The 17,638-nt window shown below is 33.0% G+C and overlaps 1 protein-coding gene and 1 long non-coding RNA gene across 2 annotated transcripts; both read right to left on the bottom strand.

Moving 5' to 3' along the window:
* On the bottom strand, window positions 1-3,831 carry LOC114313172 (transcription factor JUNGBRUNNEN 1-like). The gene is made up of 3 exons (XM_028259540.2): window positions 3,326-3,831; window positions 2,040-2,350; window positions 1-520 (listed from the first exon to the last, which is right to left on the bottom strand). Exons 1-3 carry the CDS (start codon window positions 3,534-3,536, stop codon window positions 134-136), a joined length of 909 nt encoding a protein of 302 aa, XP_028115341.2. The 5' UTR covers window positions 3,537-3,831; the 3' UTR covers window positions 1-133.
* A 2,024-nt stretch (window positions 3,832-5,855) lies between these two features.
* Window positions 5,856-14,010, bottom strand: LOC114290574 (uncharacterized). Its single transcript, XR_014337289.1, has 4 exons — window positions 13,857-14,010; window positions 9,426-9,515; window positions 6,423-6,528; window positions 5,856-6,066 (listed from the first exon to the last, which is right to left on the bottom strand). It is a non-coding gene; the product is annotated as an uncharacterized LOC114290574 (long non-coding RNA).
* Window positions 14,011-17,638: the final 3,628 nt, after the last annotated feature.

The following is a 17,638-nucleotide window of genomic DNA, read 5'->3' on the forward strand; positions in this document are numbered from 1 at the left end:
TCTCCAAAAACCCCAAGTCAATAGCAGTAGCAAAAAAAAAAAAAAAAAAACTTCCATATAATTAACGGTCTGATAAAAGTCCCAAAATTATATGATCTCTGTTATGCAATCACTAAACCTAAGTATTAACTATTCACATGGGGAATGGATCAACAGAAAACTCCACAACTGATCTGAGCTCATCCCAATCCCCAAACTTGATGAACTCGTTCACATCGTGACTGTAAAAGCTCGAGTAAGTTCCGGTGGTCGGAGTTTGATGAGATATGGAGCTCAACTGCCCTACCATCCTCTGGTTTGTTTCACCCAAATGGCTAGCAAAGAGCTTCTTCTCGTTCTGTCGAATCACCGGAGCTCTGAAGTCGATGTTGAAGCCTTCATGACTGTCTGACTCATCGATGCTGCAGGTTTTAGAACTCGCATCGACAGGGTTTCGTTTGACAGAGAGTTCTCTCCAATCTGGTATGCACTTTCTGTAGGATACGTTTCGCTTTAAAATCCTACATAGTGTCCAAACTTCCTGCAAAAGCAATTGTCATGTTTGTTTAGTTACATCTCCTATAAATCTCTTATTAGTTGCTTGGATAGGAAATTTAATTTCGGACTAATAGTCTCGTCCGGAATAGGTCTAGATTAAACGTTAGTTAGAGTTGTAAATAGAAATATGAATCTATTTAATTTGACTAATAAAATGACCTTTAATAGGATCGCGTGGAGAAGAAGTATTCATGTAGCCGACTCTATTTGATGAGACTTAAAGTTAGATTTGATTTGATATTTACCAATAGTCTCGTTTTGATATGATTTTATAAGAACATATAGAATTTCACTGTCACGATTAAATGAAGAAAAAAAAATGGTAATTGCTTTATATATGTTTAATCTCTAACTTTTATTGTAAAATGTATAACATTAGTCATTTATCTTTTTAATGTTCAAAATATCAAAATATAAAATTATATTGAAAATATAATACTTCACAGATCAAAATGGTCCATACGTGTATGTACTTCATGTCTCGGTAGAGTAAGTCAAGACTAACATATGAAAAGATTAAAATAGTTCCTATTTGTGTTTCACATTATATAGTTCATGTCTAATGATTTTAAATGTGATATGATACAATTAAATTAAGGGACTGAATTGTCTCTAGTTGGGCAACTCAATTGGACCGTATAGTCCAGCCTATTTAGGGCCCATTTCGAGTCCGTCTTGATAGTCTGAACGTTAAATGTGTAAAATTCGGCGAATATTTCATTTCTACAAAAATCACGTTGATCAGATATCAATAACTACTTGATTAAAGTATATTTTTGTCAATAATTTTTTTAAAAATATATTTACCTTTGACATAAATGTGAGCTGATCAAACAGTGATAAATATTCGAATTAAAATGATTTTTTGCAAGAATGAAATACTCGATGAGTTCTACTTATTGCATGGTTCAGATTATCAATTTGGGTTTCGTGGTGAGCCTATAATGGCCTAATAACACAGTCTAATTTGATTTAGACCGAAAACAAATTTGGCCTTAAATTAATTCCTTTCCTAATTGAGAAACATTCTAAATGTAAGATAACAATATGAAATCATAAGAGAAATAAGTGCATAAAATCTTATAGCAAAACTAGAAACAAATTTATTCAATGAGGTGGGTCTACTGAATGTGTGGATGTCACCACATATGAGTGGTTGTGTTTAATTTTACAATTAAATCATGCACACATAAAAAAAAAAAATGATTTATCTTCTAATTTGCCCCTAATTCCAATGATGTGAAATTAAGAGGACTAAAGATGAGAAGAGAGAGAAGAGCGTAAGATCACTTTATTTAAGTCTTAGTCATCTCATTGGAGATGGAATTGAGAAGTCTCAATTTAGAGATGCAGTGGGACTATAAAAAATTTAAAAAAGGTAGACTGATAATCCTATGTAATCTTGAAACAAACATCATCTTTAAGAAAAAGCATATATGACACAATACAAATGATTATACATACATAATACTCAAGTAATTTCAGATAAAACAAAGGCTTACGGCTTCTTGAGCGATGTTCTTAACATCGATGTGTTTGGTACTCTTGTCATCGTGATCAGCAGGAAGGCGAAACTCATGCATCATCCAATCAGTTTTGGTCCCCTTTCCGGCGGTCCCGCGATAGTATACCAACGATTTCTTGAGTCCGATGCATTCTCGGCCTTCTCCACCGTTGGAATATATAGGCCTGTCGATACCGGTTGCCTTCCAAAACCCAGACCCAGTCACTCTATTAGGTCTTATGCTGTTTCTGTATTTTCTTCCTCTTTTACAGAAAAAGTACCATTCCTTGTCTCCCACATTACTAGCCTCTGCATATCCACCAAAAGAGAATATGAACACCATTAGAGATTGAAAGCAACAATTCTAACATGGTTTGGGATTAGGTAATAGATCATATGTTTAAGTCTGGTCACACAAAAAAAAGAACGCGTTGAGAATATAAATAATTAAATTATTCTTTTTTTTAGAGTTTAAATTTTTAGATGAGTTAGTAGTCAACAATTTAATTTAACAGAGCTAGTCTTTTCATTTAAAGGAAGAGTTTTGCCCTTTCGGGGTTTGGAAAAGTCTATACTTCTTGAACCAAAGTTATAAACAAAGTCCACTGTGAGGTTAACACTTCTTGAAATTGAGATGTATCTTGATGGGTGTTTTTTGTTTTGACATGAATGGCCTTAGTTCAATCTTAGTATTATTCTGTATAAAAATCATGTATAATTTTTTTATTTGTATAAGCGCATCAGAAGGAAAAAAGTTAGGGTTTTTATTTGACCATCTGCTAATCATATAAACATAAAATCATCTCCAATTTCTTAGACAAGGAGATGGGTGTTTTTTCTATCCTCTTCTAGCTGCTTATCATAAATACATAAAATAAAAATTGAAGAGCTTGCCACGTAGAGTTTTGAAGAAAAATTTCAAAGCTTTGCATCAATAGAAGAAACTAAGTTAGAGACAGAAGACCAGTACGTTTTGATGTCAAAATTTATCCATAACCCAAGTAGGATAATTCAAAACCTAGAAGAATTTTTTAAAGTTGGATCTTACTTCGTAATATTCATTAGTAGTAGTGATAGTGATCTAATTATCACTAACTAATTTACACTTATGAAATGGTGTTGAAGTGTGAATTAAATGAGATCTCATCGTAATCAAAACCTTACAACTGGTATAAAATGATTTTGTTTTCACCCTCTGACTTCTTAAAAATAGAACTAACTAAAAAATTAACCTTGTTCATTAAAAAAACCAATCCAAACAAAATATTTAGAAGCGGAACATACTTGGAAGATCCCAGGGGTCGAATTTGTAGATATCAACTTGTTTGATAAGCTCGATACTGATTGGTCTCTTCTCAACCTTGCGACGCAGATAAAACCCTACAAGTTCTTCGTCTGTGGGATGAAACCTAAACCCAGGAAGCTGAACATCATCATCATCATCATCATGCTTACTAGCGCAATTCATGTTAATACTCATCTTCTCCACTTCCATCTCTCTCTCTCTCTCTTCTGTGAATACTAATGAACTTAGAGACGAGCATTTATATAAATGGGAACTACAAAGAGAGATAGCATCTGAGTCAAGTCATGAGCTTTGACTCTCATTTGTGGGCCCAAATATCTTAGAACTTGAAAGAGTCATCGTTTTAATTTGCTCACCGCAAGTTATGATTGAAGACTTGAAAATTATATGGCCAAAATAGAGAGAGAGAGAGATTTTTCTGTAGTTGACAAGAAAGTAAGGGGGGAAGGAAGGGTGTGCTGGTCAAATGTGGAGATCATGGAAAGAGCATCACATCCATGGTCCCAAATTTCTTACTTAAAATTAGGAAATTGACTTATGAATCGAAAATTTATTTAAAATTTTATATTAGAATGGTATGATAATGATAATTTTAAAATTATAAGTTCTGTTGATAGACTTTGTTTTTAAAGTATAGGCAATAATATCATTCTAGATCCAAATTTTACAATTTTTTTTAAAACAGTGCTGGGACCTAGCACCCCCACCTCCACGTGGGAGGCTTTGAGAGCAAGACTAAAAGAAAAAGAAAATTTTTTTTTTTTTTTTGAGCTAATCAAAAAACAATGAGGGTGCTGGGAGCTTAAGGCATTTTTCTTTTTTTATTTGTATAGCATGTGTAGCACTATTATCAAAATTTTACAATTCTGTTGATGTTTGTTGCTTTTCTCTTGCTTTATTGATATTTTTATTGTATTTTGTATCCTACTTATCATCAATAAAATTCTCTTTCTTTTGCTTATAAAAAAAAAATGTATAACACTATTATTAAAATTAAGAAAAAAATTATATTTGTAATTTCTATAATTTGTCTCTTATGTTAATTTGATCATTCTAATTTTAATTGTATAAATTTTATTATTAAAATTATTATATTGTGTCAATTTAGTTCAACTTATAATTTTCTTTTAGAAACTAGACTAAAGGAGTTTAATAATTCATTTACTTTTCTCAAACTATTAACAGTAAAAATACTATTGTCATATTATTTTGGATCAATTTTCTGTAAGAATAGTTTTTCTTATTTTATTTCATCTTTTATGCTTATTTATATAACAAATTACATAAGTATATGTCTAATTTATTATATTTAAAAAATAATATGACCAGTTATGACACATGAAAAATTATATTAAAAAATTAAAATAAAATATTTCGAGGATATATAACATCCCTTTACGTGTTATTATAGAGGCAGGTGGCATTTTGTACAGGCGAGTTGGGAAATAATCTCCTACTGAGGATGACGTTTACCAGTTGTTTTCACTTTTACTGTTAGCTAAAATTGATGAGCGTATTGGGGTCTAACACAAAATTTTTATTTTTGTATTGCTGGGAAAAGTTGCATTTATAATTTTATGATAGTTAAAGTTCCTTTAATAGGCTTGTTTTGCTCAAATTGCATGGATGAGTTTTCTTATGAGTTCATGAACTCAATTTTATTTTCCTAAGTTTTAAACCTCTACTATCTTTTCACTACAAGAATTAACACTTTTGGCAACAAAAAAATTAGTTGCTAAAAGTCTATTTTCGGTCGGCAAAAGTTATCCGCGACCAATTTTTTTTGTCGCTAGTTTGGTCGCCAATTGAGTGTCGGCAAAAGTAATTCGCGACCAAAATTTTCGTTGGTCGGGAAAAGTTACATTTGCCGACTAAATTTTTAGTCGCTAAATATTTATTTACTGCGACTAATCCATTTTGTCGCTAAAACACTTTGGTCGCGAAAAGTCGCCTTTTGCCGACCAAATTTCTTAGTCGCCAATTGTCACATTCCACGACCAAAATTAGTTTGGTCGCCAATTGTGACATTTTGCGACCAAAATTAGTTTGGTCGCCAATTGTCACATTCCGCGACTAAAAATTTTGGTCGCCAATTGTGACATTCTGCGACCAACATCCAACAAAATAAACTTGTAATTTATAATAATCCATCCAATTTATTCAATGTAATCTGTAATTTGCAAAAATCATTCAAACCAACAAATAAATTGAATCATGAACATTCAACAAAATACATAGATCAACCATTTCTGAACCTGTTTAATTAAAATCAGCAACTATTATAAGTTTTCATCCACAAATAACTCCAAACTACATATTTCATCTAGCATAAAAATTTAAGACATAACAAATACTTGTTATTATGTTTAAAATTTTTATCCATGTACATCAACCGAAAAAAATAACTAGTAGTCTACCAAATATTTTCCATTCAATAAAGATGCCATGAAAACAGGAAGGAATATATATAGTTTTGAAGCATCAGCCTTGTGCTTGATCGTTCTTTTCACCATGCATGTTCTTTTCACCAAGCATCAGCCTTGTGCTTGATCAAGCAAAGAGACCTTGTCCCATACTCCCCATGTCCATTGCAATTACCAGTTGCGAACGCTGTCCAATATCTTCTAATGCTCTGACCATTAATCCATACTTGACCTTTTCCCATACTCCCCATGTCCAAAGCCAGAGGCTCATCTCCGTCAGGTGCATTGAAATAAGCCTGCAGTGTTGGAAGACAGATTAAACTCGTAATGCCAATGAATCATTTCCCTGTATACTGAAATTGAGTCTTTCTGAAATTTATTTTTAATACATCAAGTATAGGTGTCCTAATTGCATCCATACAACTCTAAAACCTACCAGAATTACCTATGACTTTATCTCTTATGTTTTCTCAACTCTAAAACCTTGTTTCTATGTCTTGGTAATTTATTCATTAGCTACAGGCCCAATTTAAAAAAGTTGCCACCAACTAACTTTATACATTTGGAGCAAATTTTTATTGACTAACAAAAATGAAGATTTCTTTTATCAACTATATTAACTAATGAACATACATTAATTTAAAAACAGTACCTAAATGCTGATGAAGCTTTGGATCAATAACTTGGGTAACTGACGCCAAATTATTAAGTTGTGTCTCCACCCCAACAAAGCTCTCAGTGCATCTGAAATTTGCTCGCTTTAAAATTTCAAATAACAACACATGTCATAAGCAACTGGAAATTACAACACATGTCATTCAAATACAAACTACAATAGCTATAACTGATAGTATACATATTAAAATTTTTACAGTCGAATACAATTGATAATATACAGAGAGAAACAGTATGCAACTACATCCCAAAAGAGCTGGAAGATTTTAAAGATAAAACCGACTTCGAACCTGCTCAAGAATCTCATCAGTAATAGGACAGAGAAATTGCTTAAACACTACAAATGGAACAATTTTGACTAAATTTCTCAGAGCACAACAATTTACATCTTTAGAACAATCGTATTGGTACACAAGATGTTGTATATTAATTGTTTTCGCCATTATGTTCAACTAGATTATATGAAAACTTGGTATATAATTCTATTTTAGGCTCTGTTTTGTCAGCAGTTGACAGCTTTTCTTTATTCCAGAAATCTTGAATAGTATGTCTTCTAGTGCAACTATTATCATAATTGATCATTTTCTGCATTTTATTGAAGTCATCATTTGACTACCTACCTTGACAGTAGCCTACATCTATATCAAACCATGTATAGACAGCAAGAATGTCCCAAAGTTTTGACAAGATTTCTTGCTTCTCATAGAAAACTAGAGCCCTATCAGTGCGAACCACATCGAGACCTGGCATAAATATAAATCCAAGCAAGAAAGGTTATAACACAAGTTCAACTACTAAAATTCATGAACAAGTAACAGTTTTTGTTCATCCAACCAATAAAACAAGACTTCAAAATCTTATTCAAAATGACAGAAAAATAGTACACAAATGACCACCTAAAAAAAAGAAAAGAAGTAATTTGTTGTAGAAGCAACTTAAACAACACAAACAACAACGGGTTGAGCCTGCTTCACGAGTCTTTCACTGGAAGTTTTTGAGAGATTGGTGTAAACATACTAACATGGGGAACATAGATAGTTTAAACAGTTAGACAAATCACCAATAACATACATTTAATGCCCAGGTGGAGAAGATGCTACATAAATGGGAATGTACAGCAGTCCATTTCACTATTCGTTGGACACATTCAAATGGTAAGAAAGAGTCAACATGGACATGCATTTCGTGTGCAATCTTCAACATTGAGAAAAAATGAACTGACAATAATAAATGAGTCACTTGAAAATTGTCTACACTATGCAATATCTGTGTATCTTGTGTGTGCGTGTTTTTTGCAATTCTGAATTGAGAAACAATATCATTTTCTACACCAACTACAATAATCTCTTTTGGGTGGTGGGGTGGTGGGGAGAGAGAGAGAGAGAGAGAGAGAGAGACAAGGGTTTGAGAAATGCCACAGTAAAGGATTTGCAGAACTGATCTGATAATTGAAGGAAAAAAATTTAAGGTTCAGGAAATGCTACAGGCATATGACAGATGGTAGCTTTCCTTTGTCATTTATTCTCCGCTCCTTTTTTGGGATCATGGTGGCTATTTAGTTCGCAAAAAATTGAAAACATCATATTTGAGAGTTCACTACCCTGTTAAGCCTTGCTCTGAAGTGACGCCATTTGCTTTTCTTACTATCATCAAGACTGTCCCCAAAAGTAAATCCATATACTCTCTCAAGATCTGCACAATTAATCATATAATATATAATTCAATTTGGCAAGAGATGTGTAAATGTTGGTGGATATATCCAAAAAAGGAGAAAAAAGAGAAAATAAAATAAAAATTGATTGCATGACTAACTACATAGCAAAAGAAATCAAAATTAAAATTAGAGACAAATAATGTGAAGATGTCCATCTCCATAATTTCTTGTCATACTCTTCAAATGCCCAACCTTAGCCACACTACGATGAAGAATTGATTTAATATGATTCAAAAATTGATTTAATATAATTCAAAAACTATATAGGTGATGGTAGAACTAAGTTGTTTGCCTTCAAGATCATCTTATGATTAAGTACTTGTTATGGTTTATTGCAATAAGAATAATTGGAGCATTCCACCGATCTCTAGTATTGGATAAATCATGTCACATCTTTATTAACCCAATGCAGAAAAAAAAAATCAATAAAGTTGATAGGTTCCTAACACAATTGAGAAAACAGGCCTCACAATTCAAAACCAGTAAATTAAATAAATGAGAGAGAGAGAGAGAGAGAGAGAGAGAGAAGGAATCATCACATATTTAATCGTTAAAATATCTAATACTAAAATTTGACAAATAATATCAGATAGGGAGATTATCTACTCAAGCTCGTTGCAATTCCCCTTCCTAATTCAACTTTCTAACTTTCATACCACCCCATGAGAAATTTATGTCTTTTTACTTCCTCATCTAGTTATAATGATTAAATGATCCTTCAATTTTATGAAGAGTCCAGACTTTCAATTGCAGTAATTCTTTCCAACTCATCTAGTTGTAATGATTAAATTATCTTTTAATATTTTATGAAAAGTCCAAACTTTCAATTGCCGTAATTACAATCATATAACTTATATAACAGTATGCAAGTAGAAGATCGATATTGATATTGTTGTTTCAATCTATTCTTTAATACAACCAAGGTAGAATTACCAGCAGTGAGATAAATTGAACTAGAAAATCAAGAATCGTATACCATACAAATATATATGTATATATATATGACTTTAAGATTAAAAAACAAAAAACAAAAGACAGAGAGAAGGAGAAGGGGGCAATCTTAATTCCATAGCCTATTACATAACTATCCAGCCTGTATTGATTCAATTAAAATAGTGATCACAATTAAAATAGTATTTGGTAAAGAAAAGGAAAAAGGAAATTATGAGACATGCACATTACCAATAAAATACATGCAAACTAAGTAAAGAATTGGAGAGTTAAAGTGCAATATTCCACAAAATAACACCAAAACCGACATCCAACCTTAAAGAAGTTTCCTTCCTCAACATGGTTTTCAAGCGCTACTTGCATGTCCAATGCATGACGAAGTTCCGTTAAAATTGGAAGCATGTCCTGCCAGTCACAACATTTGTTTCAGGGAATAAATAAACAATTTTATCAGATCACCCATTGACACTGTAAAGCATGATCAATTAACTGTAAAGAAGGTTCTAAGGCATTCAAAACAACCTAATTTGAGCAACATCATGTGCAACACTAATCATCAGGTTCTAAGGCTTAGAATACCAGCTGGTATGTAGCACTCTAGCTGGTTTGAATTGGTTTTTGGCTCTTCACCCCGGTAACACCATTGGGATAAAAAATCACATGTGAACTAACCATTTTACAACACATTGACTTGAACTGGATAAATTATCAATTCCTTAGCAAACCGGGCCAATTTAACAACATAGCGATCTTTATTTATAAAAAGATTTAATGCTTTAGACCACTTAACTCAAGGGGCTGGCCATTCAAAAGCCCACCCATACTTGGTGTTATTCCATAGCCCATGGTTAAAATTAATTTGACCAATTGATGTGGGATATAGAACCATACACATGACAGATTGCCGGACCTTTTTTTATTGGATGTAAAAAAGAAATGTATATTAATTTGACCAAGTACTGCCACTACAAAAAATTTCACTTTTAGCAGCCGCCAAAACTATCACTAAAAGCAGAAAAAAGCGTCGCTAAAAATTAAAAAACCTTTACCCGCGGTTGAAATAGCGACAGCCAAACCGCCGCAATAGCCCCGTCAGCATATCCTTATAGTGACGTTTTCCTCAAACGTTGGTATAGTTATTTTTATTGCGACGGTCGATGTAGTGACAGTTATAAATGTCGCTATTTCTTAAATTTATCAATTATTTGCTAACTTTATAGTGACGGGTCAACTGCTGCTATATCTTTCACTTTTTGCGACATTTTGTGAACAGCTGCTATATTTTAATTCTTTTCCATCAGTTTTACACTGTCGCTATAGCCATAAAATTCTTTTTGTATTTTATTTGCAGCGACGGTTATTAATCACGATTATAGGCTATGTTTACTATTTAATTACCAATAATATATAACTTGAGATTTTTAATGATTTGCTAACCATTAATGGTTGTCTCGCACTTATCCCTGCTCACATTATATATCTATAAAAACACTATTTTATTCTAATGGCTCAATACTCAATAATTGTAAAAGGTAAAAGAGTCTGCATTTTCATAATCCCAAAATATCCAAAACACCTTAATTAAAAGGTTCATTACATAAGCCTGTAATACAAAATAGATCCAATATTTCTAGCAAACTAATAGCCCACACCATAATCTAAAAGGTACATATAAACTTGTCACATGACAATAGTACTCAAAAATATTACTCATGACGCCATATTATAAAAACCTCCATAAAAAAATGTTCAAATCGAAAAATGACATCCACTGTTTGATGCTTTCACATTGTCTTTCCTACAATAAAAATGATGGAATGAGCATAAGTATCATTTTCAATTTCAAAATCTATAAAGAAAATTTAGACTACAAATAATTCTCGACAAGTTTTATTTTTTTGGTAAGTATGTGGTTTACATATCAAAAAATAAAGATTACAATGAAGTTGAAGATCATATTTGCATATTAAGATAGATCAGCCTTTAAGAGAGAACAACAACAAATGGTTAGATTGGCCGTATCAACTGAATTATTCAAGTTGGGTTACCCAACAACAGAAGGGATCAGAATAAACTGAGGGCATATTTGATTAACTGGCATACTGCAAATAATAAATAAATTCAATGCCCAAAAATAAAAAGCAACTCCAATGAAACTACTAGGTTCATTTGCTGCAATTTGAATTTGATCAATATAATGTCTACAAATTACTTTCTAAAAAAGAAGACACAACAACAACAACAACAACAATAGCAAGAGATAAAACAGGGTTGAGCAATCAGAGAATTAACAATTGAATCAGCCAGGAGGGGTTTTCAATAACAATCGAACAATAGTAGGCTCCATTTGTTTCCAATTAAATAAAATAAAAAAACACAATATTGGAAAAGAATCTAAAATCTAGCTTAAAAAAAATAGAGACTATTTGAGTTTTTAAAGTTGAAAACCCAAAAAGAAGAACTAATCCCCCTATTTTAAAAGTGCACTGTTTAAGCACATTCTTTTAAGCTAAATAAGCTGCAAATTTTTTTTTAAACAAACAAGGCGTATCTAAGTCTAACCCAGATGAATAACAAATTGTCCTGGAAAACCAAACTAAACAGGACAGCAATAGTCAAGATATTGTGATTAATAGTAATCACTGACATAAAACACTATCTAACCCAGATGGGACAGTGGAGGATCAATTCAAACATCAAAGGCGAAGAAAGTGCAGGACCAAAACCTCTTGCACTGTAAAACTAAGTTAATGACTAGTTATCCTAGGAAAGCAATCTAAGAGGTAGTGAAAAGCTTTAGTTGAAGCCTTACCAGGAGACCAGACAACACGAATCAAACTTCAATTAAATTCCAAGTGTTAAAGACCTACAGGGAAAAGCTGGTTACAAGGATCATTGCCATTTGAGTACGAACAAGTCACCCAATTGCATCCACTAAGAAAATGGTAAATCAGTGGTGATCATCCTTGTGCCAACTGTCTTTACATGTGGGTCAGCAAGTTGGGACAGAAACATACAATTGTGTAAAATCTATTTTTCAACATGTCATTTGGGAATATTCACACCCCTCAACAAAATCATAAAAGCTCTCAAGTATGACGTGGTATAATATTTCATCTAGCCCCACCATTTCCCAGATCAACCCTACTCAAATCAATGGAAATTCAAGGCCAAAAATATAAGAAACATAAGAAAGCAAAAATAAATTGGATAAGAATAGTTCCTTTGTTAACTATAGCTTGTAATTTACAAAAGCAAAAGCAAAAAAAAAAAAAAAATAATAACAAAAAGAAAAGAACTAGTCCATGCTGCTATAACCAGCATCCACAAAATAAAATTCAAGCTAATGCGGAAGCCTAGAGTCATGAACCTATGTAGAAGCTACATTATGAAACTGTGTTGATGCCACATTATGAAACTGTGTTGATGCCACATTATGAAACATGGTTGGCACTACATTATGCATATGTGCTGGCACAAGATGATGTAACATACTATGAAAGTATTCCTTACTATATGCATTGGATGAGTTTCAGTCTCGGCTCCAAGAGCTGCAAAAGGAAAAGGTAATTTATTTTATATTGTTTGGTTAATATCAACTTGACTAACTTTCATACCCACTGAGTCAATGAATTTTGGTTGATTATTTGATCTGGTGGCAGAGTGAGAGGTTGCACAAGGTCCTTGAATTTGTATCGAATACCTGTTGTTTAAATATTGACTTGTTTTTTGTTGTCAAGGCTGAGGTGGAAGTTGAAAGGCCTGATCAACTAAAAGCTAGCAGGATGAAGGAAATAGCTTTAAAAAGGCAAACTGAGATTGAGGAGATTTTTTCTCATGCTCATAGTGAGATTGATTCAGAGGCTGCTGAAGAAAAAATTATGGCTCTAATTAATTCTAGGAATGTCTATCCTTCTGAGTTACTTGTTGACATGGATAACCAGAAAATAAAAGCAAAGGAAGAGGCTCTCAGCAGGAAAAAAATATTGGATAAGGTTGAGAAATGGATGTTTTGAAGACATAAGATAGTCCATGGAAATCATATAAAAAAATAAAGTAAAGCATAGTACTTGAATTGAAAACAATAACTACATGAATACATTGCAATTGAAACAAAAGCTTGTTGACTGGTGAAGGGCAAAAAAGAAGCTAGCACAACACATGTTGAATGGAAGAGAAAAGACTTCCAAGGAGAATCTTCATTTTAATATACATTCACAATGGATAGTGGAATAGTATTCAAATGGGCCATACATCTATATATACCAATTTGATAGTGTAAAGAAGTTCCATTTTTTTATGAGACGCCATAGATATTGAGCCAACTTTGAATAGCATGTAAAATGTGTGACAGGATGACAACATGCACACTGTCTGTAGATGTGTCTCAAGAGACCTTTACAGTGATAATTTTAGAAGGCAGATTTTGGATCAAAAAAATATATATATAGAAAAAAATAAAGAGAGAGTAGAAAAAACAAAAATACACCCACATATACATCAATGTCTCTCATCTCTGTTCCCTAAATTTATATTCATATGCATAGCAAATAAAAATATATGAAATATTTTTTCTGGTATCCATGCCATGTCAGTATTCTAATTTTTTTGAAAATCGATGTTGTCTGTGTTCGTACTAGTGTCCATGTTAGCGTTTTAAAGTGTGATGCAGATCTACAAGAGGCATCTTAATTGTAAGATTCCCCAAACCTTTTGCAGGAAAATGCATAATGATATAAAACTCACCTGTAACATACAAGAAATAACAGGTAACCATGTGATACTTGATAAAGCCGCTCACAAGATGATAGAAGAATTTCTCAGAAGTAATAGTGTTGGCAAGCCATTGGTTGAGAATGCAGCCATATACAAACAGCATAGCAGTGAAGAAAAAATGCCTGTTGAAATTAAAAGCAAACAGAAATAATTTGTCATATATAGCAATCAAACTCACTTGGAGATCACTGACAGAAATTTTGGATGTTAGTGAAACCCAAAAACGGGGTAGAGAAGGACAAGCTGGCCGTTGAAAGATAAAACATGTTTGTTACAAATTATACAATTGTGTCAAAATTTGGTTCACGTAGAATTTAAATAAATTGAAAAAGCTCATTAGTTGTCATTCATTTAACTAATGAGCTTTTTCCAAGAATAGCTCTCCTAGATAAACACCACACTCCATTTGACAGTTGAACATTGACAAGAATCTGGTTTAACATACAAATTCAACAACCTAAATCCTGGGAGGTCCCTTTCTTCGTGTCCTTTCCTAAGTAAATTGAACAACTCTTTTATCATAAAAATTTGGATAACCACAACCATGGCCCAAATATAGAGATGGCCCATGTAGATTATGAATATAAAGCCCCCAATCATCCAAATAGATGAATATGTGTGAGTCAACATTGATCTGTATTTGTTTTGATCATTAAGAAGTAAATGGCTTCCATTTTCTTTGCCAACCTCAGGAGTAACCTGACAGCCAAAAGGAAAAAAAAAAAAGGAAGAAAACATTAAACCTGACATTTAGAAGAAGCCATACACTCCTTTCAAGATTTTATCCATTTTGTTATTGTAGTAGGTAACTATTAAAAAGTTCCTAAAAAACAACCACTTCCAACTATGTCTTATTCCAAAAAACAATAGTGATGATTTCAAGAGGCCTTGAGCCCCAACAATAAGATAGATGCTAGTTTTTCCTCAATGAGTACTAATGATCAAGTTTCATAAGTTTAACCAATAATAATATTTAAGAGTTGAAAAATATGGAAAACAATTGAGACCTCTAAAAAACATCCCCTAATTTACCCACAATGACATGGCAGGTTACACATCAACTTTTCATTTGTCACAAACTAAACCATATAAAGCCCAACTCCCTTGCCATGTCTTTAAGGTAAATTGTGGGTCTCTAGCATTCCTCAAAAAACATTTGCAAGCAACAGGGACAACTACAGTTCTCTACAAGAGATTGATTTTTTAATTTTTTTAATTTTTTTTTATCAGCACTCTATAAGAGATTGCTACAATAAATAAATGGTAAAACTAAGCTACCAACCTCATTTGAGCGCCTACAGTGCCAAAACTGTCCAGTGGGCACTGCTGTGGCACTGCCATAATCCTTTTGCATGGCTCTTTGATTTATTTTTTACTCAACTAACAAGAAATAAGAGCATAAATATGTTTATACACAGATCCCCTGAAACATTTAGACAAAGAATGGTAAACATGAGGTAGGCATATGATATTCTTAATACCATTGTAAATTCAAAGAAAAAAAGTTGAGGGCAAAATGATTTACAAAGTCAAACCAATATTTTACAAGAGCCGCCTAATGACATGGCTCAAACTTGATTTATGGGGATTAATGTCATGTAAAGGTGTCAATACTACAATGTTGCTACCCAGATTCTTTGAGTGTTGGTTGAGTGATGGAGCCTCTAAATTATTTGCTATTTTAGGTTGCTTTAATCTCATTATCCTGCTATCATTTCAGAGAGTTATATCCTACTGTGGGTTAAGGGCTCAAGCTATCAAAATGATTGAGGTTTGCTGCAGGTCTTGTTATACCAGGGCTCTACCTCAGGCCTCTACACTGTTTTCAGTGTTGAGTGGTGCATATATTGTGGGTTGAGTGATGCAGCCCCTATATTGTGAGACTTATTTGAAAGTGTTCTGTATATTATTTATTTATATAGTTCACATCTATGTTCTTGGTGTTTCCACTCTGTGTTAATCAAAGTGGAGACCAGCTATGTGCTACCCAGATTCTTTGAGTGTGGGTTGAGTGACGGAGCCTCTAAATTATTTGCTATTTTATGTTGCTTTAATCTCATTATCCTGCTATCATTTCAGAGAGTTATATCCTACTGTGGGTTGAGGGATCAAGCTATCAAAATGATTGAGGTTTGCTGCAGGTCTTATTATACCAAGGCTCTACCTTAGGCCTCTACACTGTTTTCAGTGTTGAGTGGTACATATATTGTGGGTCAAGTGATGCGGCCCCTATATTGTGAGACTTGTTTGAAACAATGTTCTGTATATTATTTATTTATATACTTCACATCTATGTTCTTGGTGTTTTCAGGCTATGTTAATCAAAGTGGAGACCAGCTATGTGCTACCCAGATTGCTGTGTTACTATCTAAAGGAACTAGGAGGACCAGGCAGCCATGGTGCACCAGTCTAAGTGGAGATCTTCACAATGGAAAATCCTATGTCTTTACTTTTACTTTGGTTCTACACTCCTATCTGTTTGGGCTATGTACACATTATATATGGGTGTTATTAGTTGTTTCCATGCCTATCCCTACGGGCTGTGTAGGGTATCATTACCTTTTTGAGTGGTGTCACATATGCCATGATGCCAATTACCTATTGCTGTTACCCATATTGGTTTGCTGCTTGGCTGTCTTCTTCTATCTACCAAAGACAATGCTCCAAGCATGATGAGCATGAGGTTTTGCCATCTAGTGGAGTGCTGGAAAATCTTCAATGTTCCTCTTGAAGTGGTGAATATATTATCTTTTTAGCAAAATTGTTGAATAAGGGGGATAAAAAACAGGGTTCTTTAGAGGTCACACAATACTTTTGAAAAACCAAATTGTTTCTCAAACTGTCGTTTAACATACATTATCTAGTGAATATAGTGATAGTAAGCACCAAAGTTCATAGACTAAGTTATGCAATTAAAATAGAAGACCAAATTGTGTTTAGGAAAGGCTAATGCTCAATTTCTAAAAAAATAAAAACAAAAGGGGGTTATAAGGGGCTGATTTGATTAGATTCTGATTTTTTTTTATTGTAGAACCAGTTGAGTTTGTGAATTTTTTAATGAGTTTGTTTTTACCAATTATGGTTTTTTTTTTTTTTTTTAAACAATGTAGTTTCATCCTGGTGTTATTTGGGGACCAAATATGCTGAAATATAAATTTGCTACAAATAATATATACAGGAAAAAAGTTAGCTGTAAATTTGCACTCCTGGTGCCATTTGTTAATAAAATTTTATGGGAATATTAGTTATTGGGAGGCTAGTCACAGTGCTTTGGCTGGTGCTATTTGGGCTGATCCCATGTCTATATACTTTCTGTTTTGTGCAAACAAATGGGGAGGCCTTCGGATTATTATTTTTTTGTGTAAGATTCTGAAGGTATGGGCTTTGAACTTGTTCATTACCCATATTTAGTAAAAATGGGGACTCTGAACATGTGTATGGTTCCATTATCCTTTTCTTATTATTTTACTTTCATAAAAGCAATGACAATAAAAAAAGGCAACAATTTTCTCTAATCACATTATTAAGCGAACAAAACATTACAAACTGTGCATTAATTTCATTGACAACAATTTTCTCAAAAGGAAAAAAAAAAATAGAACAAACAGAACAAAAGTAAACAAAAACGTAGGCACTATTACTCCGTTGTGACATTTTATCAAATATCTAGCATACATAATAATTCCTCAAGCATGAGATTTTACTGTGTAGTATCAACAACAATCCATTCACTTCACTAATTACATTGGTTA

This window comes from Camellia sinensis, chromosome 8 (assembly GCF_055761805.1).
Source record: "Camellia sinensis isolate YWXY chromosome 8, ASM5576180v1, whole genome shotgun sequence".
NCBI classification, from domain to species: Eukaryota; Viridiplantae; Streptophyta; class Magnoliopsida; order Ericales; family Theaceae; genus Camellia; species Camellia sinensis.